Source organism: Ciconia boyciana, chromosome 1, assembly GCF_034638445.1.
Source record: "Ciconia boyciana chromosome 1, ASM3463844v1, whole genome shotgun sequence".
Taxonomy (NCBI): domain Eukaryota; kingdom Metazoa; phylum Chordata; class Aves; order Ciconiiformes; family Ciconiidae; genus Ciconia; species Ciconia boyciana.
In genome coordinates this window covers 52,029,642-52,056,706 of record NC_132934.1, presented here as the reverse complement: position 1 = coordinate 52,056,706, position 27,065 = coordinate 52,029,642, and the positions used below count along the sequence as shown (strand labels likewise).

The 27,065-nt window shown below is 48.2% G+C and overlaps 1 protein-coding gene across 5 annotated transcripts in view; it reads left to right on the top strand.

Moving 5' to 3' along the window:
* The window catches only part of NTN4 (netrin 4), a 50,448-nt gene that overhangs the window by 5,400 nt on the left and 17,983 nt on the right, over positions 1–27,065 (top strand). For all 5 annotated transcript variants that reach the window (XM_072865659.1, XM_072865663.1, XM_072865678.1 and 2 more), the window contains one exon: positions 16,831–17,118. In XM_072865659.1, the coding sequence (XP_072721760.1) occupies positions 16,831–17,118 (288 nt within the window). The remainder of the gene's footprint in view (positions 1–16,830; positions 17,119–27,065) is intronic.

Below are 27,065 nucleotides of genomic sequence, written 5' to 3'. Positions count from 1 at the left end.
TTTGTTCACCGAAGTGCATCTCTTAGCCGCATCTTGGGAGGCAGCCAGTGTCCTGCTCTGGGACAAGCTGCTCCATGCTCTCGTCAGCTCAGAAACAAGGATCTCCAGACCTGCCAGACAGACCCAGGATGGTTATTTCATTAGTCCGGCAAAGGGTTTAAATCAGATGCCTGGTGAGAGAAATTGCTATTTTCCTCTCTTCTCCTGCCTCCCTTTGCTCATGCCCCCAAAAAGCTGCCTGAACTTCCTTTCACAGTGAAATATATAAAGGGGCTTATGAGAAAGATGGAGGAAAGCTTTCACCAGGGCCTGTCCTGACAGGACAAGGGGCAATGGTTTTAAACTGAAACTGATTAAGATTGGGTATAAGGAAGACATGTTTTACGATGCAGGTGGTGAGACACTAGAACAGGTTGCCCAGAGAACCTGTGGATGCCCCGTCCCTGGAAGTGTTCAAGGTCAGGTTGGATGGGGCTTTGAGCAACCTGATCTAGTGGGAGATGTCCCTGCCCATGGCAGGGGGTTGGACTCAATGATCTTTGAAGGTCCCTTCCAACCCAAACCATTCTGAATCGGGGCTAACTACAAAGTGGGACCTACAAAAGAAATGACGGATGTACCCCGCTGGGAATTTTCCAGCCCCTCAGCACTCCTGCCAGCCTCTGCATCCCACCATCTGAATCATAAGGCTATGCCAGCCCGTGATACAGTGCAAGGACTGAAATCTACAGCTCTCAGGCCAGCCAGTGGGACATGTCTGGGGTACTCTGACTTGCACGCTCCTTTTTGAGCTTTCCCAGGGATCGTTGTCAGGGATAAGAAACCCAGAGCATCATTCAGGGCAGTATTTGCCTCGTTTGTGCTGGGTGCCATGTAGCTAGCACCCTGGTACAGTTTTCACTGCGGTCACTGCAGTGATGTACCTGCACACCAGGACAGGGGCTGTGCCAGGCGAGAACCTGTGCAAATCCCGACCTTGGGCCGGCTCCTCTACAGGTTGGTGCAATGCGTGGGGACAGCAGGATCGAGGTCTTGTCTATAGAAACCCATGCCTGTCTCAAGAAGGAAAGGGATTTGGTGGTGTTTGATGCATCTGTGGTAGCATGCTGCAAAAACAGGCTATTTACTGAGCTTGCTCCTGCGGGATCTCTTCTTTTGTCATCGCTTTAGTTTGTGTTAGTGCAAAGAACCTATGAAAGTCAAGATCATTTAATTATTCCAGGTTTTGAACAAATGTTGAGTCCAAGGGGCTGGAGCTTGTAAGATTTTATTTATATGGCACACTTCAGTTCTCTGCACTTAAATACCGCTTTTTACCTGCAAAGTAATAACAGCAGCTCTCTGGTGACCAGATGGCAAGCCTGCATGCTTAGCAAATATCACATTTAATTTATTACAGTGTGCTACATTCCAGCAATTACTTGTAACTGCCAATAGCAACATGTATCTCACCTAAAGAAACATCAGAGTTTTGTGTTCTGTTTGGAGTTATGTTGTGCTTTACTCCCACTTCTGGTAGCACCTAATTTCAGACATATGGGAACAGTAATTTCACTTGAAACAGTGGTTTCAAATATGCAGTTATCTGAAATGTCCAAGTCTGAAGGGTATTATTTAATTGCAGCTCAGTTGCTGCACTTTTCTTTAAAGCACAAACATAAATTCTGCGACTGCTACTGGATTTCTTTTTTAACTTTTTAAGAGTTTTTTAACTGCAATGTAACAACTATAGCCTGTGATCCAAACTGTGTATCACACCGTCTGTATACCACTTTCTCCCACTTCAAACATTTCAACACCACATGTGCATTTCCAGGCACAGAGTCAGGGCTTGTAGGGCTTTGTGGGATGGTGGGGTCTCTGCATGCTGCTGGCAGCTTGGTCACTGCTGCCCGTCCCCCTGGATGAGCAATTTGCAAAGGTCAGGGGAGGCCTCAGGAGATGGTGGCTCACCCCAAATGGCACCAGAGCTGATCTGCCTGTGTTTCTGCTGAGTGTTACGGCACCTGTGAGCCCTGTTTCAAGGCAGCAACATGCAGAAGCTAATAGTACTCAAGGGCTTACGGCCTCTTTTTAATAAATCACATGTGTTAATTTGGAGCAAAGGTGTATCTGCTTCACTTCTTAGGCTTTTTGCATTTCTTCTGCCCTCATCATCATGAGTCATTCCTTAGATGTCATTCCTTAGTTCAACTCTTATAACAAAAATCCTCCCTCATCACAACATGCCATGATGTTGATCTCGAGGAGATTTATGATACCATAGAAAGCAAGCTGCCAAGCTTCTGGGTTCATTTCAAAGATCCAGAGTTCAGAGATGGTGGAGAAATGAGAGATGCTGAATTGGCTCTGGGAGACGCCTTTCATCTTTCTTCTGTAGTAGAGTGGCTCTGGGCTTCCTTTTGTGGTGGTGGGACCGGGGTGGTGGAGGACATTAGGAGAGCGGTCTGCATGAGGGGGCTGCAGGCTGTCACTGTGCTGCAGTCACCCGAGCTGTAGGCCACCACGACAGTGGTAATGTCACACGCCATGTGTGGCACTTGGCAATCTGCTGACAGGGTAGAGTCAGTTCGGCAGGGACTTGGCAGGTCTCTGCTCTTCCTCACGACCTGTCACTGATGCTGCAAAACCGCCAGGCATGGTTATCCTCTGCTTTGGATACATCTGAGTCCTCCACCCCAAAGCAGGCATGAGCTGGAGGATCAGCAGCCCAGTGGTGGGATTAGGAAGGAAAGAGCAGATCTGGACAGAACTGTAGAGGAAAGAGGTTGAAGGGTGCATGGCACAGTACTGATGTCAGGAACATGGCACTGATAACCCTGGGTTTGGTCTTAAAGGCTTTCTCGGTGGAAGTAAGCATGAGTTCACAGGTCAGCACGTGCTCAGAGACTTTGCCGAGCTGAGTCCCGCCCTGGAGCAGCCTGGCTGTAGTCTGGCCTCATGCAAAGAAGAACCACCCTTCCAGCAGCCAGGAAAGCAATGACTTCTCTGCAAGGATCTGGGAGCCAAACAAAACAACTGAGCCCCTCCTTGGTAGGGAACAAAGGAAAAGAGGCAGATGGTGGGCACCCGCCTCCTGCCCTGGCACCCCCGGGCACTCGCTGTGTCCTGTTCAGAAACCCACCCGCAGGCTGGCACTGCTTTCGGGAGCTCTCACCGTTCAACACCTAGGGCCAGGCTGCCCCATCGTGGGGCCCGTCCAGTATGGCGAAGGAGAAGCGGGAAGGAGGAGGAAACCTCAGTACAACCAACCCAGGTTTCCAGCGAGCTTCAAGCATCTGCCAGTTTGAGCGGTCAGATTTGCAACACTGGGAAGGGGACAAGAAACTCCTTCCCTGTCAGGTAATAATTTCAGATGAGCTGCATGCAGAGGGATCACTAAAGACTTTCCCCATGCTTAATTTAGTGAATTAATTGTTTCACTACAGCGGTTTGTTTAGCATAGGCAGAAACCTCTAAATGCTGGCCTTATATCATCAGTGTTTTAAGAGAAAGGCTAAGGCCAAGTTTTAGCCTGGATCATATAAATGTGCTACAAATCCAGAGTATTTCCACTGTTTTCCAGGGTGTAACCCTTCAGTCACATTATTGCAAGGGAAATCAGAACTGGATTCACCAGCCAAACATAATCTGATCTAAGTACAAAAGATGCAGAAATAAACTCTTCCAGCTTCATGCTCAGACAGGAATGCCAGTTTTATTAGTATGCATAAAAGGCTATCTTCCCTTCCATAGTTCAGATCATATTAATATCTCTTCCTTTGCAGCCTAATCTGATTGCTGTTAAGGGCTCATCGACAAGGGGCCCTTAGCAGATGTTAATTCTTTAACTGTGAGCGAGAGTGACTGTCCACTCTGCAATGCAATTATCTCATTCACTGTACATTCCCATCTGTGGTCAATTCAGATTAGCTCGCCTGAGTGTCCCCATTTAGACAAGCTCCAGGATAAAAGGACTTACTGAAGCAGAGTCTCCTTGACAAGATTTTAGTAAATTAGTAATTTATTTGAGTGTTCATCTATTCAGAATACTGCTAATAAATCACTTGGAGACCTCAGCTATTGTTGCTGTTTGCTGTTAATAGGAGAGGTGTATTTGCAGCTTGACTATGTTCCAGCAACAAATTCTAATGTGCTTTTGACTTTTGAAACATCACATACCACTGTTTTACTGTGGGGTGTGTGTCTCACTGAGCACTTTATTGATCTCATGTGCCTTCTGTAGCAGAAAAACCTTCAAATGTTTCGCCTTGCACTGTTACTGCATGCAGCCTGCCTGTGTTCCTTAAGGATTTGGACACCAGTACTACTGGTTCTACCTGAAATTAGCTGTGCAGAGGAGAAGTAAATTGTGTCCTGCTACTCACAAGTTTGGCCCTGATAGACAGTGAGGAATTGTAACACTCGCTGACACAAACAGGAGTTAAAGATGCTCACTGATTTTTGTTTTGGAGACCTAATTTTGGGTTGTGGAAACACTCTGTTGCAGCCTAGAAGCTTTTGCCCATTTTTTTGCCTGTCTTTTAGGCCTGAATAAGCTTGGGTTTTAAGCTTATCATTGCTGTCCTTAACTGAAGCTACACCTCCATTGCTCTGAGATCCTCCAAGGATCTCATGGGTCACAGGAGATTTGAGTTCAGTCACTTGCAGGACTTGGGACTCCACAAAGAACCTGGGCAAATATGCAAGAATAACCTCAAAGCAACCTGGGACGTCAGCCCATTAGAGGGCTGCAAATGGCTTTTTTCATCGTCCTGTGCCACTGGTGTGTGCACAGAGAGAAAACAAAGGCCCAAACTGGCACGAAGGAAAGAGGGATCCTGGCTGGTGTTCAGCAGTGCTCAGGACACGTGAGGACACGGCTAGGGCAGTGTGTTTTCAAGTCCCATCTCTACACTTTGTAGAAGTGCATTTTGTAGGGAAAAAAAAATCTTTAACAGCATCTTCCTGATCATTCCGGCTTTGGGAAAATGCAAATTGTCGGGCTCTGTACAGCAATGCCACATGCAAAAGAGAGTCTGTTTAGCTGGGGGCCAGGGGTGATAGGGGTGATGGCCAGATCCAGCCCAACTCTTTGCATTATATCAGTGAATTTAGCAAGATATGGGGGGCATTATTTCATAAGCACAAGAATAACGATTTCTAGGGGAAAAGTTAATGAGACAAAGTAAACGAAGTCAGGCCAGAGTCAATGAAGTGGTGTAGGGACCTACAAATCCTGGGCTGCAGCAGCTGGCCATTCAGTGCAGGGTGGCTGGGGAGGGTTCATGAGAGCCGAGCGGGATGCGTGCCTGCCAGCCAGCATGGCACAAGGCTTGCTGCTCGCGGCAGCGGCTAGCCAGCAAGACACCGTCCTCCCACCAGCCGCCTTGCCCATGGCTGTGACGAGGTGTGTTTCTTGGCTTGGCCCCCGAGCTTTCCCTCCTGGCAGGGAAGCCCGTCTTCCCAAGCCCTGTGCAGGGTTTCCACTGGCTTTAGCATTGTCGGGTTGTGGGGAGCCTCTCCCTTTAAATAACAGGGCAGCAAAAAGGGGATTCAGGGGAGAAGGGGAAACCTGAGCTTAGTTTTTAATCTGGGCCTGGGAGGACAGGAGACGAGGGCGGTTCTGGGCACATGTGGAGACAAACCTTCGGTCTCCAGGGTATTTTACTGTGAAAGGTACTTTCCCTCCAGAGACTGGGCACCATCAGGGCTGAGCAACACAACTGCTCGTTTCCAGGCACTGGCACCTGCTTTTTAAGTTTTCCATATGTGGCATACCAGGGATGATACTGCCAGGTCTCTGGGCCAGGTTGTGTCAAAACCACCCCTCTGCCGCAGGCAGTGGAGAGCAGTGACATGTCTCTTTGCTGGGCCTCCTGGGTGCTCAGCATCTCTGGAGGACCAGGGCATGCGAGGGGCAAGATGTTTCTCCAACCTGCCTGGTGATCCTCAGCATGACTCCCACTGTTGCAGCTAGCCCACAGGAAGGTCTCATCGTCTCCTTTTCTCCCTGGCTTTCCCAGCGCTTTTGACACTTGGAGGTTGGCCTTCCGCTTGGCCAGCTCTTGAAATGCAGCCATCCCTTGGGATGGAGCATAGCCAGTGTTTAGCTGTGTATCAGCGGTCCTCTGTTTAGAACAGCAAGTTTCTAACAACTGCGGATCAGGGCTTCTGGATCAGCCTCCCATTATGGCTAAAACAAATTATTCCTTGGAGTGAGCTTGACCAGTCTGTGAAAGGGGGTACATTGTAGGCTGCCAACAGCAGGAGGGAGTGAGTCCCAAGGCTCCAGGAGACCCTTTCCAAACTTCTTATGTAGGAAGTGAAGAGCACTGTACCCACATGAAACAAGAGGAATTTGGGTAGGCAGAATTTAATTCTCTAAATTGGCATCTGGCCTTGTTAGTGGGACTATGGCTTCCCTTGAGAAAAATGCCGTGGGATTTTAGTGGTGCAGGCACAGCCTCTCTTCAGGCGCTGCACCCCACTGCTTCATTTCACAGTTCATTTTTGGCATGAAGGGAGGACTGGCTCACTTATTCAGCTCCCAGTTCACTGGCTGGCAAGTAGAGCTGCCATGTTTCTCTTTGGGATTCCTGGATACAACCAGCTACACAGGAAGTGTGTAACCTAAAGCAGTGAATCGACACATCTCAGAAGTTTTGGATCAAAAGCTCATGGGGACTTAATCTGAGATTAATCGCCATGCACAATGGGTGTCAGCGTGAGATATCCGGTCTATCAATATTCAAAATCCTACACAAATGGTGAAGTCCTCAAATTCTCCCTGGGCAACATTTCCAGGAAGAAAAGAAGTTAATGTCCAAAAACAAACTTACTAGACACATATGCCATGACTCTCTATCACCAATCTCTGCACAGCATCCCTCATTGCTATCATCAGAATCTGTAGCCATGAGTTGAAAGGGCAGTGCTGTTTCTCATGGCCTTTTTGACTATGCATATTTATGTATAATTCAGACAGGTGTTCTTTCTTCCCAAAATTAAGTGTAGCTCATGGTAACTGGATGGTTTAAGCAGCCAGCTCTATAGACACAAAGCCTTTTCATTCTAGACAAGAGCAATTGAAAAATATTCATTAAATCGCGTTATTCTTAGACTGAAAGAAATCCCCTTGATCCCTAGTACTGTCACAGGCATTCTTGCCGAAACGCTAACCTGCTGCCTTGCAGGCTTTTGCAGTGGTGCGTCGTGCTCAGAAGCTGTTAAAAGGGTTATTCTGCAGCTCTGGGGAGTGAGCCAGCTTTTCTTACAGCCCTGCCTACGAACAAGCAAATCCAGTTCTCTGTCTGGTTCTTTGGAGGTAGTTCCAGGTTTTCTTGGTCTTCCATACGCACAACAGGTACTGCCGGCAGCCCAAGGCTGAGGACGTAAATCTTTGTGGGGATAGGGAAAGGAGGGGAATTGCTGGAGGGAAGAGTATTTAAATACCATCTTTCTTGCTGATCGGTCAAAGGACTTCTTCATATCATCAGCTGAAATGCGCTGGTTCATTTCCCTATGTGGGATAGTGCAGCCTTGGAAATGGTGATTCTGAAGATGAGAAAAAAGCAATAGTTATTTTCCTTGAGAGTGCCTAGCCAATTCTATCATGCATCTGGAGGGCTTTGTGAGCCAAGAAACTGAGCATTTCTATCTGTTTGATGAGTGAAAGTAGTGATTAGGCAAAATAAAGCCATTGTGTAATAAACTATCAATTCTTGGAGAAGCACTGTTAACTGGAGGTGAAGACATCCAAATGTTTTGAGCTGTTTTGAGCTAGAGAGAGATTTTTCTGGTAAGAATATTACTTCTGTGATCATCGTCTGCATGAAGACAGGCATGACCTAGCAGTGTTTCATTTTCATCTAATGAAATTGTGTGGCGGGATGTTGAAAGGAAGCTGAGAAGGTGGCTCTCATCTGATTGATTATTGCCAGAGAAGTCAAGGATCCTGGAGAAATCCCGAGGCTTTTGCCTAGCTCTCCTCATGCCTTTCCCAGCCCCTCACCAGCGAGCTGCTGCGTGTGAGTAGGAGCTCGTCCCATACAGCTTCTTGCTTTTGAGAATTGCAGAAGAATGCCTTGAGTTTCCCAAAAGATAAAAGTTGCCTTGGTATAAATTAACTTGCCAAGGCCCCCGCCAGGGCCAGTTATTTGAAATAGTTGGATTTTCCTCCTGAAGCCTTTGTAAGATTGCCTAACTTTTGGATGGTGAGACAAGGGATTATTTGCCTTGTTTCATGTGCTGTAAAAGATTGCAGAAAGGCTGTAGGCATGGGCCAGATTGCAGAAGGGCTGTAGGCATGGGCCAAAATGGAGTCCTATTTCTCCAGTGTCTCGAGGAGCTCAGGGGCTACTGTTGGTGGTACACAACGGGTTTCTGTCAACATCGCTTGGGGATATGGACAGAGTACTTCACGCTGTGGCCTGAAAGACAGGCTCCACTGCTCAGTTTGACCTTAATGTCTCTGATGGTCACCTCTCTGCAGTGGTGGGGCAGGTTTCCCAATTTCTCTTGTTGTTTCATCTCATCCGGGTGATGCTGAAGTGTGCACTGTGAATGTGCACGTGCAGCGCATGGTCAGACCGCTCTGTGAGAAAAACAGAGGCTCTTCTTCCCTGCAGCCCACTTGGTCTGACAGGCAGAAAAACAAAGTATATTAGAGGAGCTGGTGGGTGATACCTGCCCAGTTTAGGCTGATGAACTTCCCACACCATGTGAACTATTTACAGCATCTGCCAAAAAGTCTTTTTTTAGCCCAGGGTCACTGCAATGAACATAGCTCAGAGATATGCAGGGGTTTCTCTCTTAAAAGCTCTTTTGCCTGGTGTGGTAACACATCAAACAAGTCTGTTTTGTCAATAGAGGGTACCAGTGTTATGGCTTCTTCACAGGGGGAGGAGTCCACCAGGCTTGATTTTGTGAAGGGATAAATTGTTTTTATAAAACTTTTAGGAGCTTAATGCCTTGAAGATATATCTCCCAAATGTGGTTGAAGTTAGCCAGCAGTTTCAAAAGTTTTTGGGGTGGACTGATGGACAGACACAAAGATACACATGCAGTGCAATGGCATAAGGCCTGTTTCAGTAGGGAACTAACCTAAAAGGTATGGGAAGGCTTTGCAAGTGAAACACTCCTCTGTAGACACAGCTCTCCCCTCCGGGAAGAGCCAAGGAGAGAGCCTGGCAGAAGTTGACCACACTGAAGCAGAAAATCCCTGGAAACTAAAATACTGACTGGGAGAGTAAATGCTAGCATGGGGTTGAGCCCTCAACACTGAAACTGGGAGACAAGAAAAAACTATCTACAGCGTATCTGTCTCTCTCAGAGGACGTATGTGGGCAGGGAATATGTTGGTTGTCGTAGGCACTAGCTCTGGTGGTTAGACCATGCGTCTGACAGACGGGGCACCTGAGCTGCTCCGGCACTGGCAGGGCTGAGGGAGCCCCGTTAAACAAGGCAGCTCCTGTGCCTGAGGCTTCCCGCTGTAAAAAGGGGTCCCCAAAGGCATCAGGGCAGGTAGGACTGTCCCTGCTCCCCGTAGGTACCAAATAGGATTTATTGCTGTGGCATGAGTCTTGCCACTTGGCGCAGCAAACCTTGAAAGTCAAGCCATCCTCACATGTACAGTAAGACAGTTTCACCTCAGTCTTTCTTGCATTGGGTGTTAGGCTTAATTAGGCTTAATTACTCTTTCCTGGGAAGGCACAAGGGGATGAGCATGGAGCAGTCTCAGCTTCAAGGCTCCTCTGCACCACCAAAAGGTGACTGAGCAGGGGTGAACGAAGGAGGTGTGGGGACACCCTCTTTGAGCCAGGAGTGCCTGGCTGGTGCTGGATTTCTGCAGCTAAATTTATATCCAATTCCCTCTGCAACTGAAAAAAAGAAAAGTCTAATCAGGCTTTTGTGGTGATGATGCAGTTTCTTGGGTGGAAGTTGACATTGGACACTGCGGCAGGGTGATGTTATAGAAAGCCTCAGTGGGCACACACATGTCACATCATTGTTACTATTTTTTAAATTACCCATTTCTACAAATCAGCCTTATTTCCCCCTGTGAGCTTTCTGTAAGGCTTACCGAGAGAAATAATTACTTTTAACTTTTACATCTATTGAGAAGGAAAGCTTAATCGGCCCAATAAAATTTCCCAGCTAAGCTTCTCCAAACAAGACCAGCCAAGGCTGAAAGCAGTTGCCACTTTTGGGTAGCCCCTATGGGAGAGGGCCTGCGCTGTTCGACAGGCTGGGCTGGCTGTGGAGGGAGGCACGGGGGGACGGGGCGCAGGCACGCAGTGGCTGGGGGTGGCAGAGGTGTCCTGGGCAGCAGGTACAGCATGGAGCATCTCAGCTTCAGCTGCAGTTGCATGCAGCTGCAAGCAACAGCCAGGGCCTGTGGGACGAGCAGACGTGAGGCGGTGCTGGGCAAGAGCTGGAAATCCCGGGACCGGGAGGTGGGGGATGAGGGCTGCCCTTCGCCTTAGCTCCAGCACCTGGCAAGCAGTGCCTAACCTCGGTTGCTTGCTGGGCTCGAGGGAAATTTTTCAGGAGGCAAAGGGATGAGGTCCCGGATGCGCTGGCAGAGCTCCACCACGCCTTTACTGCCTACATTTTCCGAATGTTGTCCAGGCACTAAATGAACCAGATAGCTTCCAGTGACATGGAGATTCAACAGTGCCCCATAATACAGGTCAGTTAGCCACATTTATTTAGTAACTGCATACCAAGAGACACTGCAGACTCCTAATGCAAACCTTAACTTTTTCATTAAACACTTTCCTAGACATCACATGCCCTTTTGTACGGTGGTACACGCCCCTCATTGCTTTTGCTGTCTCTCTATTTGGAGAAGACAGTAAACCTTACGTTCTTTTTATTCTTATTATTTTGTTCCTGTGTTCCTGTAAAATACATTGAAAGGAATAAAATCACCAGCAAAAATCAAATAAAGCAGTAATGAATTTATCAAACGCCCATGAGCCAAATAAGTGAATCACTAATATAGATAGGTCATTATTATAGAGTGCTTATAGATGCATTCTCATGCATCCAGGTCGGATGACAGAGGGTAGAGTCCATCAATCTCTTTTATCTGGAGATCTTGTTGGAAAGAAACCACGGACCACTTCGTGCAGTGTTACCACCTTGTTTTTCATTTACAACCAAATAAAAATGCGGTTATGTTTTTAAGATTTGTTTATTGCTTTTATTTCTGCCATATTCCTATTTGTTGGCTTGTTCCCATGTGTATATGCTTCTTGAGTCTCCCATCCATTTATTCCCTCTGTCTGTAATTTACTGGTGTTGTCATTTTGTGAACCATCTCCTGATGCCTTCCAGGCTCAGGGGGAGAAACTCTGGCTGAGGCCAGTCTCCCAGTAGGAGGTTGGAGCATTGTGCCTCTAGCCGGGCTCTGGGACCCAGGGAAGGGACATGCACGTGGGGGCTGCAGATCGCTGCCACAGCCTCTGTGGCTGTGCCTATTTCTGAAGGTCTGTGAGGAAGGAGCTTCTTGTGGATCATGTGTGTCTCTTCAATGTCGTGGGCATTTGTGACCCAAAGGGCCCCATTTTATTGCTGTGGACACTTGTGTCTTGACAAAGATCCAGACCCCTGCAGCTGTGGCGGGTGGAGGCTCCAGTGGTCCAAGATGCGCTGTGACTCATCGAGGAGGCTTTGCTGGTGGCAAATCTTTCATTGGTTTTGTTGACTTCCTCAGGCAACTTTGACTTCAGAGCCTGTTTTGTTGCTCCCAGCATCATTCATTAGCATTTTCCTTCCCACTGCAGATATATATAGCGATGTCCTTTCATTGCCTCTTGAGTGTAAACATACTAGGGTACTTCTTGCAAAAGGACTTTTATGGTTTTATAAATGGAGGTCATTGGTGCAAGTGGTTACTTGAGTGCACCATGTTCATGGCTGCTGATTTATTTATATACAGGGCTACATTATTGCATCTGTGGAATGACAAGTAGCTAAGGCTTCTTGCACCACTAAGACAAAATAAAGTGAAGTAATCAACAGAGCAAGAGTTGCTCATGACAGCCCATAAGGAAATTGAAACACTGTGGAAATTTATTAGAGAGTGTCTATGGAACTATGTGCCCAAACCGCAGACAGCCAGAGTGGTCTGGCTGAAGAGCAGAATATTTTTACTCCATGGCATGCGCCAGGCACTGTGGGGCAGCTTCTCTGCTCCCGCTTCCCCAGGAGTGGAGTGGGCTCCCTCTTGCCACTGCTGGGCATCCCACCGGGAGGGTCAGGTGAACCTGACCCTCTTCGAGGCATAGCAATGGCATTCCTCATGCAGGGGCTGCAGTCTACAGTTCCTATTTGGCTGTGTAGAGAGACTTCTCCCCCACCAAAAAATCTTCATGCAAGTTTTAAATCACTTCTCTATTGATGTTGCTTCATGCAGACGTGGCATTTATAGGACGTGGGATCCAACAGCATAATTTGACATGACGTGGAAGTAGCATTACCCCAAGTACTGATATTTTGTTTTAAAGACAGAGGTTCTTTTTATTTGCCTCTTGGTTTATGACATTTACTCCTCAGATATGACATATTGCTAGATACTTAGTTTTAAATGGAAGCTGAGATAAAGATTCAGTTCCTGGGATTGTGTTTAAGAAGAATCTCAAATACCGTAAGATTTATAGTGAGCTAGCAACAATCCCAAATACCATAAGATTTATAGTGAGCTAGCAACACTGGGAATGAAAATATCTTTCTGATAGGATATACTATGGCATGTCTAGCCTAGAAGTGCTGTGGGTTTTCAATTTATTACTTCCTACTTGTTCTACCAAATCGAAAATTTGGATTAGTGCATGCACTGTAGAGCTGCTGATGTAAAGATCCACGCCTCCCACCCTGTGCTATTATACGTGGTGCTGACTACTGGGAGAAGTCACATTGTCTACCCAACATTGCAATGCTGGGCATTGACATATTGTCAGTAAGACACCTGCATGCAGACAGACTTGAGTGGGAAAGCCGGAGGTCTGGCTACCGAGGCATGCTTTCAGGTGAGGCTCGCTGCAGGCGAATGGCCAGATTTTGCTGCCATTGCTCCTTTACCAAGGGGGTGGGTGCGTTCCTCTGCACATGGTGGAGCTTTCTCCTGGCAGAGGCCTTGCTCTGTGAAAACAGGAATGGCATCACCTATCAAAAAAGATGATCTCCTGTACCTCATCGAGCTATTTATCTCCCAGGTGTAATCACAACACAGCTCTTGTTGGCAGGACCGTCGGGCATGACTTCCTCCAGCGCTTATGGGATAGGAAGAGTGATGGACTTGATGGCTCTGCGGGCAGCAACTTCTCTGGGGGGCAGGAGGAAACTGCTGTCCCCTCATCGTGCCTGGCAGAGGGGCTGCCCCAACGGCTAAAAAGCTGACATGACACATGCCAAGACCACGACTGCGGTGGTGGATCCACTGGGGAGAGTTTCTGTCCCTGTGGGTTGAGCTGGGCATGCGTGTTTTCTGTGTAGTTTTTAGCAAGATAAACCCAGAGGGCTTCGGGGAGCTGTTGGGAAGAGGAAATGATGGCTGTGGATTGGGTACGTCACCATGAGAATCCCAGGGCAGCTGCGGATCGCTGGCCCGACAGAGTTGATCAGAGGAAGTCCTGCCAGGTGGCACCAGGGAGATGATGGGCTTGCAAAACCCCATCGTCAGATACACATGCATGTTGGCAGCGCATTCTTCTCAAATCCTGCCTACATGCTTCCCTTGCACCATTAAAAATAAACAGTATTTTGGTTGAGGAGGCCTCCGACTGTGGTGGCCAGGGGCTGCCGGCAGAACTGCAGGTGTGAAAACCCGGTCAGGTTTGCTGTGCAAACCATGGTTCGTTCACAGATGGGATGCTGCAGACCAGGGCCAGGCTTATCAGTAGGACAATTGCATGGAAAAGTCCAAGGAAAGGTAAAAGCAGGAAAGCCGTTACCTGCCCGTGTGTGTTTGTGGGCTGAGGTGCTGGGCAGCACAGGGGTGCAGACCCTTAACAGCTGTATGAAGACGGTGTGGCCCCAGTGAGGTGCTGACTCCCGAGGTAGGCTGGGATAAATCAGCAAGGTTAACAACTGGACAGGGAAATCTTGCTGGGAAACACGTCCTTGACCTTATTATGGAGCCTTGGAGGGCTCCAGCTCAACCTGCCGGGGCAGAGCAGAGAATTGCTATTTGTATGGCGTCCTACATGTTACAATGACTGGTTTGTATTTTATTAAAACAGAACTACTAGCCTCTGGGCTGGAGGGATGAGGGTATTTACTGCGTTGGCAGCACTGAGACCAGGCTCACCCTGTTACGTTGCACTGCTGCAGGGTGCAGCGCGGCTCTGAAGCTGGGGCCGGGGCTGCTGGGCACAGCCCGAGCAATGCAGGGCAGGCAGGGGAAGCGGCTGAGAGCCCGCAGCCCCTGGGAATTACAGATAGGGCTCATGTTTAGCATCACTGTTTTCAAGTAGCCGTAAAAAGAAATGTTTGTAACATTTTAGGGCCTGAGCGGGAATACTGGCTCCATTGAAATCAGCAGCATAACTCCCCCTGAATTCCACAGAGGCAAAATTTAACTCTCTCAGCGCAAAGGCACTCAGGGTTATTGATTTCCTTGCTGCGATTGTCTTTACTAGAGCTACAAGCATTGGTCATGTGCATTAAACAGGGATAGATAAACAAGAAAAACAAGAGAAGAAAGTCTGCAGCTGCATCTAGCATAAATAGTTCCCATTTATGTATTTCCTTCGCCACTCATGCAAATCAGGACGAACAAAGAATTCTCTGAGATGCAATTTATGTAATCACAAGGAACCCAAACTGCTAGTTTTTACTGAAAATTCTCAGCGCGGCATTTTCCATCATCTCCACTAAAAGGAAATCAATGTCTCCAGTTTGGATGTTTCCCAGGGAATTTTCTTTCTATATCTGAAAGCAACTTGTGTTCACAAAGCCACTAACGAGTAAATGTGATCAGAATTACATTGATTTAAATTTGGGTAAATAACAAGCCTTGGGGAGAGGGGCAAGGCCTGATAGTTGGGTTCGCTTGGGTTTCCGTTCATATCTGCTTGATATTTTTATCCTAGGAAAGCAGAAAAAACTCTGAAAGAGTTTGTTCCTGAAAGAGAGGAAAAAAAACCCCACCCTTTTGAAATGTGTTACTATTTATTAATGTCCCTCATCAGACTCAACACTTCCGCACAAGAGGCGTACCGCTCACCAGCCTTGCCCTCTGACCACCTCTCCCGGTTAGCCTTCTCCCTTATCGACGTCTTTCCGGCAGAAGATGCTGGAATACCTTTGGGAGGGTATTCATCTGCAGGACGGCGGCATGGGGCTGCAGCCACAACGTGCTTGCCAGCACGCAGCGTCCGGCACCAGCACGATCGAGCCCCGCTGTTACCGGCACACTGGTAGCGACCAAGCTTGGCAGGCCGATGGGACACGCAAAAGCACACTGCCACCATTCAGCTCCGAAATGAGCTCTAAATCTCCTTCCAGGCCAGGACAGAACTTCCTCGAGCTGGATCCTGGCAGCTCCGGAGAAAAGCCAGGTCCCAGCCAGGAGCGGTGCCAGCAGTGGTGGGGCTGGTGGAGGCAGCAGCCGGCAGGCAAAGCCCATGGGCAGGCGAGCTGGCAGCACCAGCATCATTATTTCCAGGGTACGTGAATCCTGGTGAAATAAAAGGGAAACTTTCATCAGCTGAAGCGTATCAGCAGCATCCTTTGGTAGGGGTGATCCCCATAAGCGGCACCAGCAGGCTCGCCTGCTGCCTCTTGCCAGGCACCCCGCAGCACCTCTTGGCAAGAAATGATGGTCGCCCTTCGCTGCCGCACACCTCTGCTGTCCGTAGGAGGCTGGTCGGTGTTTCAGGTGGCGTGAGCGGTTATGAGCAGGGCAGGGGGGCAGTTTGAGGAGGTTTGAAGCCGCTGGTGGGAGCAGCGTGTCGAGCCATTAGGCTGCATCACACCCTCAAACACTTGTCAAGTAGTTCATCGAGCCTTCGGCGGCTACTCAGTGACGAGCTATTTAACTATTTAGAAAGTGTCACTGTAAGTTAAATGTACCAGTAACTAATACACGTGTTGGAAATGTGTCATTTTATGCCGATGGTAGTTATGTGAATTATATGCTGTTTCTGATGTCACTCTGTAGGCAGCTTGACCAACAAGTTTAAAATAAACCTCTTCAAGAAAATTAGTTATTTTTATCTAGTGCTCTCAATTTTCACCTTGAGCCAATATTTACCTATTCAATCAGACCCAACTTAAAATAAAGACTGACTGATAAGTATTTGTTTAAACTTCAGAAGCGCCCCACTTTTCTTTCTTTCTTATCTCAGTTTTCTGGACTATCAGCTTGCTGTCACTAATTGCCACGCCTAATCACTTTTCCACTAGGAAGCAGCCTGGGACTCACAGGAGCCAAATATTTGGAAATCTGAGCTTTATTTGTTAAAAAATACACCCATTCTGGTGTATGGGAGGGAAGGTTAATGAAGAATCCCGCACCTGAGCATCACCTGCAGGACTGTCGGTCCCTGCGCTGGGCCACGCCACGTACCAGCGGCACCGACCTCTGCTTTAAGTTAAGGGTGAAATGTCGCTTGCAGACTTTGTGTGGAAAGGGGCGTAGGGGATCACAGGGGGTCACTTTGTGCACACCGGGGTGGAGGTGGATTTGCTGCTCCTGCCACTTGCAGAGGGGGAAGAGCCTCATGAGAGCATGGTGTGTGCTCCCGGGGGGATACCCCTGCTGCCATCCCACCTCCCGGCCCGCCACAGGGCTGGCTGACATCCTCCTTTCTGCTTCCCTTGCTGTGTTTCTCTGCCCAGGTGATATACCGAGCCCTGTCACCGCCTTACGCCGTGGAGGACCCGTACAGCGCGGAAGCCCAGGCGCAGCTGAAGATCACCAACCTGCGGGTGCGGCTGCTGGAGCGGCAGGGCTGCCCCTGCCTCCCGGCAGGCCCGGACCCCCAGCCCCTGCAGCCCGCACCGCCCCTGCACTATGCCATCTACGACTTCATCGTGAAGGGCAGCTGCTTCTGCAATGGCCATGCCGACCACTGCGTCCCCGTCGCCGGATTCAAGCCCATCAAAGCAGCCGGCGTTTTCCACGTGGTATGTACACGTGCCCAACAATGTCTGCACTGCAGGAGAGCAGAGTTTTAAAAATAGTAGGGTATGGTATAGAGTATGGTATAGGTCCAAGTATACAGTATTTGACATATAATGCCCTGAATTCTAAGCACAGTGAGCAAAAACGGTCTTTACAAAGGAAGTGGTCTGAGGCTGAGGTGCTGGGCTTCCCTTGTGCCTCGGTGTAGGGTCCACCAGGACTCTCATCCTTCAAGGGTGCTCCACAGTAATTTAAGTTTATTTATTTCAGGTGGATCCTTAAAATAAATTGCTGACTCCCTTCTTCCCCCAAACACTAACTCTCAATAACAGAATATCTAAAAGATAGTAAATGCAGGACATTTTGATGACAGAGAGGGAGGAGAGCTTCCTTGAATGTACTAGGGATCTTATGATTGCCATTGCTTCTGGGGGATCCTCAAATACCGGCTTGGCTCCTGAACTGAGAGGCAGGAGAGCTGGGGTTTGCCTCTCACTCCCAGGCTTTCCCTTGCACTTCACAATACCTTTCTCCAGATAAAAACCCTGTCCTCCAGTTTTGAGGGGACTCCCATCACAAGAGCTCTGAGCTCAAATCCCTTGGGACTGACCAAGACATAAACCCCAGTCCTCCCATATCACAGAGAAGTGAGAGCTGCTAACCCGCTGGGGAGGTGAGGGGCACAGCAGCGGCCGACATGTTGGACGCCTGCGGCATGGCGTGCCTGCACCCTGCCAGCCCGGGGACACCCTGGTCTCACTGCCCCCAACACATCTCGTCCTTTCTGCCTGTCTTGGCTGGCTCTGAAAGTCCTGGCTTTGCTGGCGGAGAAGCGGTGGGGAAAGCCAGGGCAGTCAAACATATTGCACTGAATAATGTTAGAAAGAGAAAGATCATAAAAAAAACATAAGGCAGTTACTCGAGGTAAGGAGGTCTGGCATCTGCCCAGCTCTTTGGGGAACTCTCATTTCACTTAAATTATGGTCTCAGACATGAAGCAGGCAGCATGTTTCCCTTCTAATAGAGCTAGTCTTGCAACATCTTGAAAATATACCCGTTTGAAAGCGTGCAGCGCTATGATTGATAAGGCTGTTTCAAGTAGCACTGCTCTGCTTTCCACAGATGTTCCCTGAGCAAAAGTCTCTGAAAGGAGCTGTTTGCTCAGGATTATTTCTGTGGGATACAATTGCACGGGAGCATGCCCCAGAGCACCGCTGAGAATTGTAACAGAGCCTGCAGCCAAATAGGCTTCCGGTACGGCTATAGCCTGTGGAAACCATAGTGCCAGGTAACAGGCAGTGCTGTGGGAAGGAATCAAGTGCCAAAATCGCACTGAAAACCAAAGCAAGAAATAGCAACAAGCCCCTGCACTGGCCCCGAGGGGACTGGAAATTCAACTCCAGTTATAAACGTGTATGTGGCAGCAGTCCCAAAGGTGACGTTCCTGCAGTGAGGCTGATTCATTTTACTGTGCCTTACAGCTATTCCGCATGTCCCATAAGGGAGTAGGGATGACATAGCCCCATGGTTTGCAGGGAGGGTCAGGGAGTGGTAAGAACTTTCCTCTCCCAATACCACTTTTTCCATCATAGGACTGGGGCAGCTGGGGCTGAGCCTGGTCCGTGCCAGGGTCCTTCCTGGCACGAGGCTGCTGCGATTCAGAGACTGCGGTGGCACCCCACTCGTGCATACCAGGCCAGGGTTTGCCAGTGCGTTGCTTCAAGATGGGAAGAGAGGATTATTTCCGTGATAGCAAGACACGTGTGTGAGAATGAACAGAAAAGGGATGAAAGATTGCGGGGTCTGTGGCTGCTTAGCTGGGAGAAGTCAGAGAAACTTCTGAAAAGAGAGTAGGATTTCAGAGAGGGAGCATTTTTGTACATTTCACCTGAAAAAGTCACATAAAAGATAATTCTGAAGAATACGGTCAGTCCTTCAGGTGTGAGATGGGGACTTCAGTCTTGTCTTTATGTAACTATATCTACATGGGGTTTTAGCAGAACCTTCACTGTAAAACTGAGGACAGCAAAAGCTGGGAAGCATGTTACCATTTCTCAATATGATTATAAAATCTGGCTCTGTTTTTATGCTTGTTTAGACTAGAGCACTCCTGAAGAATATCCCCTAAGTTAGAGAGTTAACATCAACATTTAAGCAAGTTTAAGATCCTTTAAGAAAAAAAAAGCTTTTCCAAAAAAAGTATACACAAGTTTTCTTAACCCCCTACTTGGTCTTAGCCCACAGGCAAAATCCTTGGCCAGTGGAAGACCTGGATGTGATATATTTGTTTTTCTCTTGCACTGCTCTGGGCAGTAAGCTGGGGTGTCCTGGCAGCACTGGGCATAGCTGCCAGGTCTTGGGCAGATCTCACAAAGCAACCGTAAGCATTTCAGCCATCTGACTCAGAGGTTCTGACAAAGCCACGTGGGGATGCAGGGATGCTGGTGGCTGCTGCCCAGGTGGGTTTGGTGCAGGAGCCTGACCCAGGGGGCCAGGATGCTCCACTCAGCCTGGGACATCAGCCCAGCTCGCTGCCACGGGATTCCTACCATTGAATGCATTTTTGCTTGACGGCTGGACCACTGTGTGCTGGGAGTGGCTGAAAGGAAGCTAGAAGTCCAGCTTGGATATGAGATAATGAGACCCAGGATATGAGATAATGAGACCATGAGATAATACTGACCTGGGACATCCTTGGGGCATGGGAGTGAGATGCGAACAGGGTGGCTTTGTGGACAATGAGGGGCTCCTTCCACCCCAGCAGAAGCAGCTCTAGCTCCATTCACTGGGGTGAGATAACCTTCTTTGTGATCCCTCTGAGTCAGATCAGAGCAAAGGTGGACTTTACAGAGTCCAAACATTCGCTGTGAGAAAAAATTGTTTCACATTAGCCTCAACAGCAAAAAACAATAGCCGAGACCTGGTAAGAGAAGAGGTTTGTTTCTGTGCCCTCACCGCCATCCAGCTGCAAAACTCTCCATGATGCTCCTCTCCATGGAGGCCACTGCGTGGGTACCATGGGGCAAAGCTTGCTGGCAATTTCCCTCACCCACCCTTTCTCCTAAAGGAGAAAGGAATTTATATAGGGAAGCTCTGAGTTCTTTTTAGCATCAGAAATGCCATGTCAACCTTTAGGGGAATTCTGAGGTGGATCTCCTGCTCTAGGGGAGTGTATCTCTCCATGATCCGCAGGGGAAGCCTACAGAGAGGACCTGGCTGCCTTCCAACGATAGCAAGGGCTGCTCCTCATGGGTAGTATAATCCTGATTGTTCCTTGTTATACACTTGCGTGCAACAGACAGCTGTCAGGGTGATACAGATATGCTTCTTTCTCTTCCCCACTCCTCCCAAATTTATTCAAAGGATCACTACCCAAATCTCATCATCAACAACCCAATGCATGTCCAGGAAAAATTGTGCGTGGACAAATGCATCTCACACCATACCATGCAAAGCAGTTGGATCGGTTTGTGAGCGGCATTACATGGCAAAACACCCATGTGAGTAGAGAAATGGATTCACAGACACAGGAGATCCCTTCTGATCTTCAGCGGCCATGAGAAGACTGTTTTTTCGGCTGATCTGTGTTGTAGGAACTTCTCACCCCTTGCCAGTACCTCTGCCCATGGAGCTATTGCAGTGGATGCTTGGCCCCTTACCAGCTAAAGCATTCCCATGGCCTGCTTGCAACTACGGCAAGGGTCGTGAAAGAGGAGATCAGCCTGGAGATAAGTAGGATCTTACAATTGAGGACTCCAAAGTGGGGAAAGCAAACCCAGAGATACTTCACCTGGGCTGTGCAGGTCTGTCTCAAGGTGAGGGCAGGAGTTCATCCATCTCAGAGGCTCCTTGGCCCTCCCTGACTGCAGAAACCTGCAACAGCTCAGTGGTTTTCACAGTTGGCCTGAGTTATCAGTGTTAGAGGGCTGTGTCCTTGCTGGGGCTTTCTGCTTTTACCCCTATGAGATGAGATTGTATTATCAACTGATGACTTCATTATGTCATTGATAATCCAATATTATCAACTATCTAATGCTTCCCACTCTATCCTTCCTTTCCTCTCCTGCACTCCCACTAGTGCAGCCCTATTTACACATCTTTCACCTGCATTGAACAGAGTGAGAACAGATGAAGCTGTCTGGGTTTGTTCATCCTCTTGTTCTCTTTTTCCCTCAATGACAGGTTTAATAACATGATACAGCAGCTATCTTTGCTCTGAAGAAGGGAAGTGGGAAACTAGAACTTAGGGATGCAGAAGCTTCAATGGACTTAAGACGTGCCTAAAGTGGTTTGGTGTGGTGCTGCTGCCATACTGAAACAGTACTGCTGCAATTATGCTTATACGCTTCTTTAGTAGCCCAGGGTGCTGTGTCAATGTAAGTCAAGGACTTTTCCAGGAACTGGGCTTTATTTTCTAGGCTGAACAGGCAAACCAGTTCAGGAACCTGATCAGTGAATGCATCTGAATTTGATTTCTGGCAGCTGCCTGACAGTTAGGCACCAAACCCCAGACATACCTCACCTAATTTTAGGCATGTGTTTGATGTACCCAAGTTAGCCAGCTGATCTCCCCAGACTCCTTCCATAGTTATGAAGGGTGGGGGGATACAGTATGGTTGGGGTCCGGGGTTGACTGAGCTACTGTGCTAAAGCACTTCTGTATAGTCGGGCAGGGTGAATATTCCTCCCTCTTCCCACGTGGCCAACCCAGTGGCTGTTATAAATTGCTATTGTGCTACTGACATCAAAAGATGCTGAAGGTCTTCTCCAGCAGCACTGACAGAAGCCTATTGTACACGGAATTAAAAAAACCCCACCAGACAGCCCCCACACCCTGGACAACAAGCTTTGTATTCTTTCACAAGAACGAGATAGGATATGAGAATTTTCTCATGCATAAATTTGGTTGTCTGGTGGTTTGGGAAAGAATACCTCCCTGCATGCTGACAGCAGCCAGTAGGCATCAGTTCTAAAATTGGCACAGTGGCTCAAGTACAACACAATTTAAAAGCTATCGTTAGAGACTCAACGTGAATGCCGTGATTTCCCTTTAGGCTGATATCATGCCCATTTTCCATGAAAACAAAAACAAAACAAAAAAAATAGAGAAAATACAATTTTAGCAGTTCCAAGAAAGGAACTCTATTAAAAGCAGTTGTCCCTCCCAGCTATTTAGCGTATTTAGACTACCAGGTCTTTGGAACATTGATTTTCTTTTAGTGTGCATTTGTGTTGGATTCTATATAATGGGTGAGTTCTGGCAATATAAATCAATTCATAACAGGTGACTGAAAGCATTTTTCCCTCGACGCAGCATTTCTTTCTCACTGTCCAACATTTTGGAACGTGATAAATAGGGAGGAAAGTATTCTATAAGATTCGACTAAAGAAAAAACCCCATGTATTTGCAATCTGAAAGGAAGCGCTGGAAGGTTATAATTCAGCAACAAAAGGCTCTGGAAGGAAGCATGCCCTAGCAACTGTCTTTGTATAGAGAAATCAGTCGCTCGTTTATCTTACAGAAGTCAACTTTTGTAACACTGTTTGCATTGTGCCCTCTAATGACTGACGTTGGGAGGGGACTGTCGAGCTAAGAAGGGAAACAGTGTGAAAGTGAACTGGGATGTAAAGACCCCATGACAAAATGAAAAATGGTATGAGAAGGCTTTGCCGCTTAAATGACTCAAGAGCCGTGTGAATGCTTAAAGCGGTGAGACGTACTGGGAATTGTGTTTGTGTACTTAGCGATGCTCCAGAATGACCCAAGTGGGTACGCCTTACAGTTAAATGTAAATCGAGGTGAACGAAAAGAGAGGAAAAAATGTCCTCTTTCCTTTGTCGATGCGTGGGGGTCACATTCTGCCTTCAGAAAGGTGCTGAGATGCCGGAGAATTCCCCAAGGCCGGGTACATCATTTCCCTGCTCTGCTTTGGGTCTCGGCAGAGCTGCCAGGCTGGTTTCTCAGCCCCGGCTCCCAGCCACTCCCTGGCACGACGGGGAATTTACAGGGCATCGCAGTCTTGCATCTGGCCCTCCTGCAGCTCTTACAGGCATTAATTTCGCCCAGTGTATACAGTCCGTTGGCTGTTTTTCATCTGCCGCCGCTTCTCTCTTCATTCTGTTACCCCTTCTTCTTGTCCTTTCTTTCTCCTATTTTCCGCTGTCACAGGATTTCTTTATAACTAAAAAAAATACCTGTCTGCCTATGGGCTGCAAGAAAGGGCTTGCTAATATTCACCTTCTTTTGTTGTTTCTGATGCATAAACATCTTTTCTGTCATGCTGCAATTATGTAGAAGAAAAAAGAGGTTTTCTTCAATGGGATAAAGCTAGGATGGAGAGATGTTTAAAGCAGAGCTCTCTTGGGGGGTAATCATTATAATGCTATTGAAAGAGAACAAATGCATCAGCCTGAGGCAAGGTTTTTGAAGCACTTAGGTCCGACTTACATTAAATTTCTGGAAAAAAGGAATGGGGCAAAAAAGGTATTAACTAAACAGTTGCACTGAGAAACAAGTTAGTAAAGAGCCTGTTTCCCTCCCCTCACTCGGTTGAGATGGGCCATTTAGCTGTTTAGCTTGTTTGTTAGCAGGTCTGCGCCCCACTCTGCCTGGCTGAGAGGGGCCAGGGCCACCGTGGGACCCGGGGGGACCTTGCAGAGGCAAAGTTTTCTCGGGGTCCAGCCTGTCTGAGTAGCACCACCGTAAAGGCTCGGCACCGCAGGAATTGGGAACCCAGCTGCCTTTTCCAAAGCTTGCTCCCAAAGACCGGAGCCTGAGTGGCTGCATCTGATGCAGAAGCGGGGCCAGCCGGGCCGTCACGTCCTGTGCCCCCACGGGTGCTCACCCCAACACGAGTCCCACAGAGATTATGACTCCCTTGCCCCCTGGCAAGCAGAGGCACACGGGTTTGCAAGGAGCGTATGGCAGGCTGGGCCACCGAACAGCCATCCCAGCCCAGGCCGAGCTGAGCAGCTCCTGCAGAGGGGGTGCAGAACCCACGGCGGGATCTGGGCTTGGGAGGGAGCATCTGATGAAGATGCTAATGCATCTGGTTGTGATAACCCCTGGAGGAGACTGCAAAGCAGCACCCTTGTGATAAGGACCAGGAATGCGTGGCTCCTCCTGACCCAGGCTGCAGCAGCACCCACCAGGTGCTCAGCACTGGCCCCAGGAGCAGGTTTCCAGCCCTGCCGAGTTGGCTGGGGAGCCCGCACCTACAGGCCTCTGTGCTGGTCCTGCACTTGCCCGTATGCAGAAGTCGGAATCGCACTATTCTGTTATTAATCTTTTCAGCCAGACCATTCATTTCCTTCCCTCCTGGGTGCATCGTGCATTTACAAGCAATCAATACAAGGAGCATCATGCCCTGCTCTGCCTTGAGGGCTCTCTAAACACCAGCTGGTTTGAATTGCTTGATTTGATATTGTTTTTTAAGTTTTAAAAAACCACTTTCTTTAGAGTTCATATACAGATTAAGAAGTTTGGCGCACAGCTATTCAGCAGTTTACTTATTAGCTCAGCGTGCCAAATTAATGGCTGCACATCAGGGTCTTGGGATACCCGTCCTCTTCTGTTTTATTTCCACCCACCTCCCCCTATTCTGGCAACGTGGCATGCTCTATTATACAGTACTTGGGCTTTCAGAAAACGCAGGCTCTTATGCCTTGGGACCATGAATGCTCCTCGGCGGGGAGTTTTGCCTCGCTCTCTGCTGGTGTCTTGGGATGCTTAATCCTTTGAGGATTTCTTAGGTGCTGCTGAGTTTCAGAGTCGTATATTATTAATGCTGGGCAGCTGCTGGCTGAACTGATTAAATCCCCACTGATTCCTTGTGGGGCTTTGGCAAGGGGGAAGCTGAATTTGAGGGGTGAGGCTGCAGGCTGTGGGCACAGGCAGGGGGAGCACACGTCCGCACAGTAATCCCAAGAGTCCCCATGTCTGAGACAAACCCCTGTTTGCAAGTCTTCTCCCACGTCTTTCTTACTTTGGCACCACGATCGCCAAAGCACCAAGAGACCACCTGGTTTTGACCATGGCACCCTCTGGCTCCCTCAGGTCACCTTCCACTCCTGATCACATGCATCCTGGGTCTGGTGGGTGCCTCTACCCTAACAGCTTGGGATAGTCTGGTGAGGAACAAGCTGAAGGATTTCTCTGGCCACAGATGTGGTTCAGGCTACTACAGCCTCTTTAGTGCTAACGACTCAATGGCCAAAGGGCTTGCAAGAAACCCCTACCAAAAAATGGCATCAAAGAGTTAGGCCTCCATCAAAACCACCAGAAGATGACCACACGACTAATACGAGTTTAACCGTTTTCTGTTTCCATGTGGGTGGATGCTTTCAAATGTGTGTAAAGTAGCTCTGTAACACTGATTTGTGTGTGGAATTTGCCTAAAAAATATAGAAGAGAGAGAGAAATTTTATTGCAGTGTTGATTTAGGAAAGCAAGGCATCTGAGAGTTTGAAGAATGTTTTGCAGGTGGTAGCAAAAATGAAAATATGAAAACACAAGGCACACTTTGAGAACTAAATATTCCCTCTGCAAATTTGTTTTGTTTTCTACATTTGCTTCTCATTCTTTTCAACCATTAGCACACATTTAAGCATATATCAATATGATAAGCCAGACAGACCAACTAGTATCTGCGGTGAGACCAACTGATATCTGCGATGAGGCCAAAATACCACAGAAAGCGTTGTTATCTCAGTATTTGCACTTTAGCTTAGATGCTTGTGCATTCTGTCTGACTCCGTCTGTATCTGTCCATTGCTTATGCAGTCCAGTTGCTGTACTGTATTTTGCTTATTCCTGCTTTGATGATCCAGACATTTTAATAAGGCAGGAAAGGATCACTTGAAAAGTTTTTGAAAGATTTTGCTATTATTTGCATTGCTGCTGAAAAGTCTTTCAAGGTCAGTTTTGAAGTTTTATCTGTACCGGTTACATCCGACCCCTTGAGATAGCAGCTGAAACCTATTAATTAAAAATAAATAAATCAGAAAGTCATCATTAGCCGAGGGGGTGGTGTGCACCTACGTAACAAGCAGGAGCTGTTTACAACATGTTTAAGCTCCTCTTCTGTTTTGTTTACTGTTCAGGTTTTTCACAGGAACCTTTTTCATGGCAGGTCTTGGCAGCAAGTCATACAGTTAGGAACAGCACACTTGTAAAACCACAAGTTAAAACAGAGTGGAAGGCAGCATTTTCCAGTAGCAGTTAAAGCCATGGCCCAGCTCCGGGCTGGATCACCAGCTACCCCAACCGCCTTGTGTTGCTCCCAATGCCGAAAGCAGCCGGTGCAGCTCCCCAGCCCCATCGGTTTTATGGCCAACCTGTGGCATGAGCATGGGGCAACGCTGGCAGGGCAGGCTGAGGTCTCTGGCTCGTTACTGAGCAGCAGGAGAAGCTGGACCACGCTCAGTTTATTGACTTCCTTTCTCTATCACTTTCCCCGCGACTGGTGAAGGAAGGGGCACCGGGGTGGGGAGGCACCGCTCAGCTTGTGTTTCAGCAAATGCAGGACGCCAGTCGTACCTTCAGCCTGGCCGTGCATCAGGCAGCTGGAGAGACTTGCAGCTGAAATGCTCTAAGTAAATCTGTATTTAAAAACAAAATGTCAAGCAGAGGAAAGCTGCAAGCACAGGCAGCCCCCAAAATAACTACGGTAGGTAGCTGCCTGCCACGCTCCACGGCAAAAGGCAGGGCCTTCAGCCTTGCTGGCAGAGCCGTACTGCTTCAGAGCTTGATTTCATTGCATCTAGGGGCTGCTGGGCTGCTCTTGCCCTCTGGCTACGTCCTGTTTTCTTTGCATTTGCCAACAGCGTGAGTAATGCCAGCGGCTGACACAGCAGCTGGCACCAAGTGTGCTACGCTGGCTTTTCATCTCTAATTACCCTCTTACACTAGGCTGTCTAGCTGTTAAATTACCTATCTGTCATGAGGATA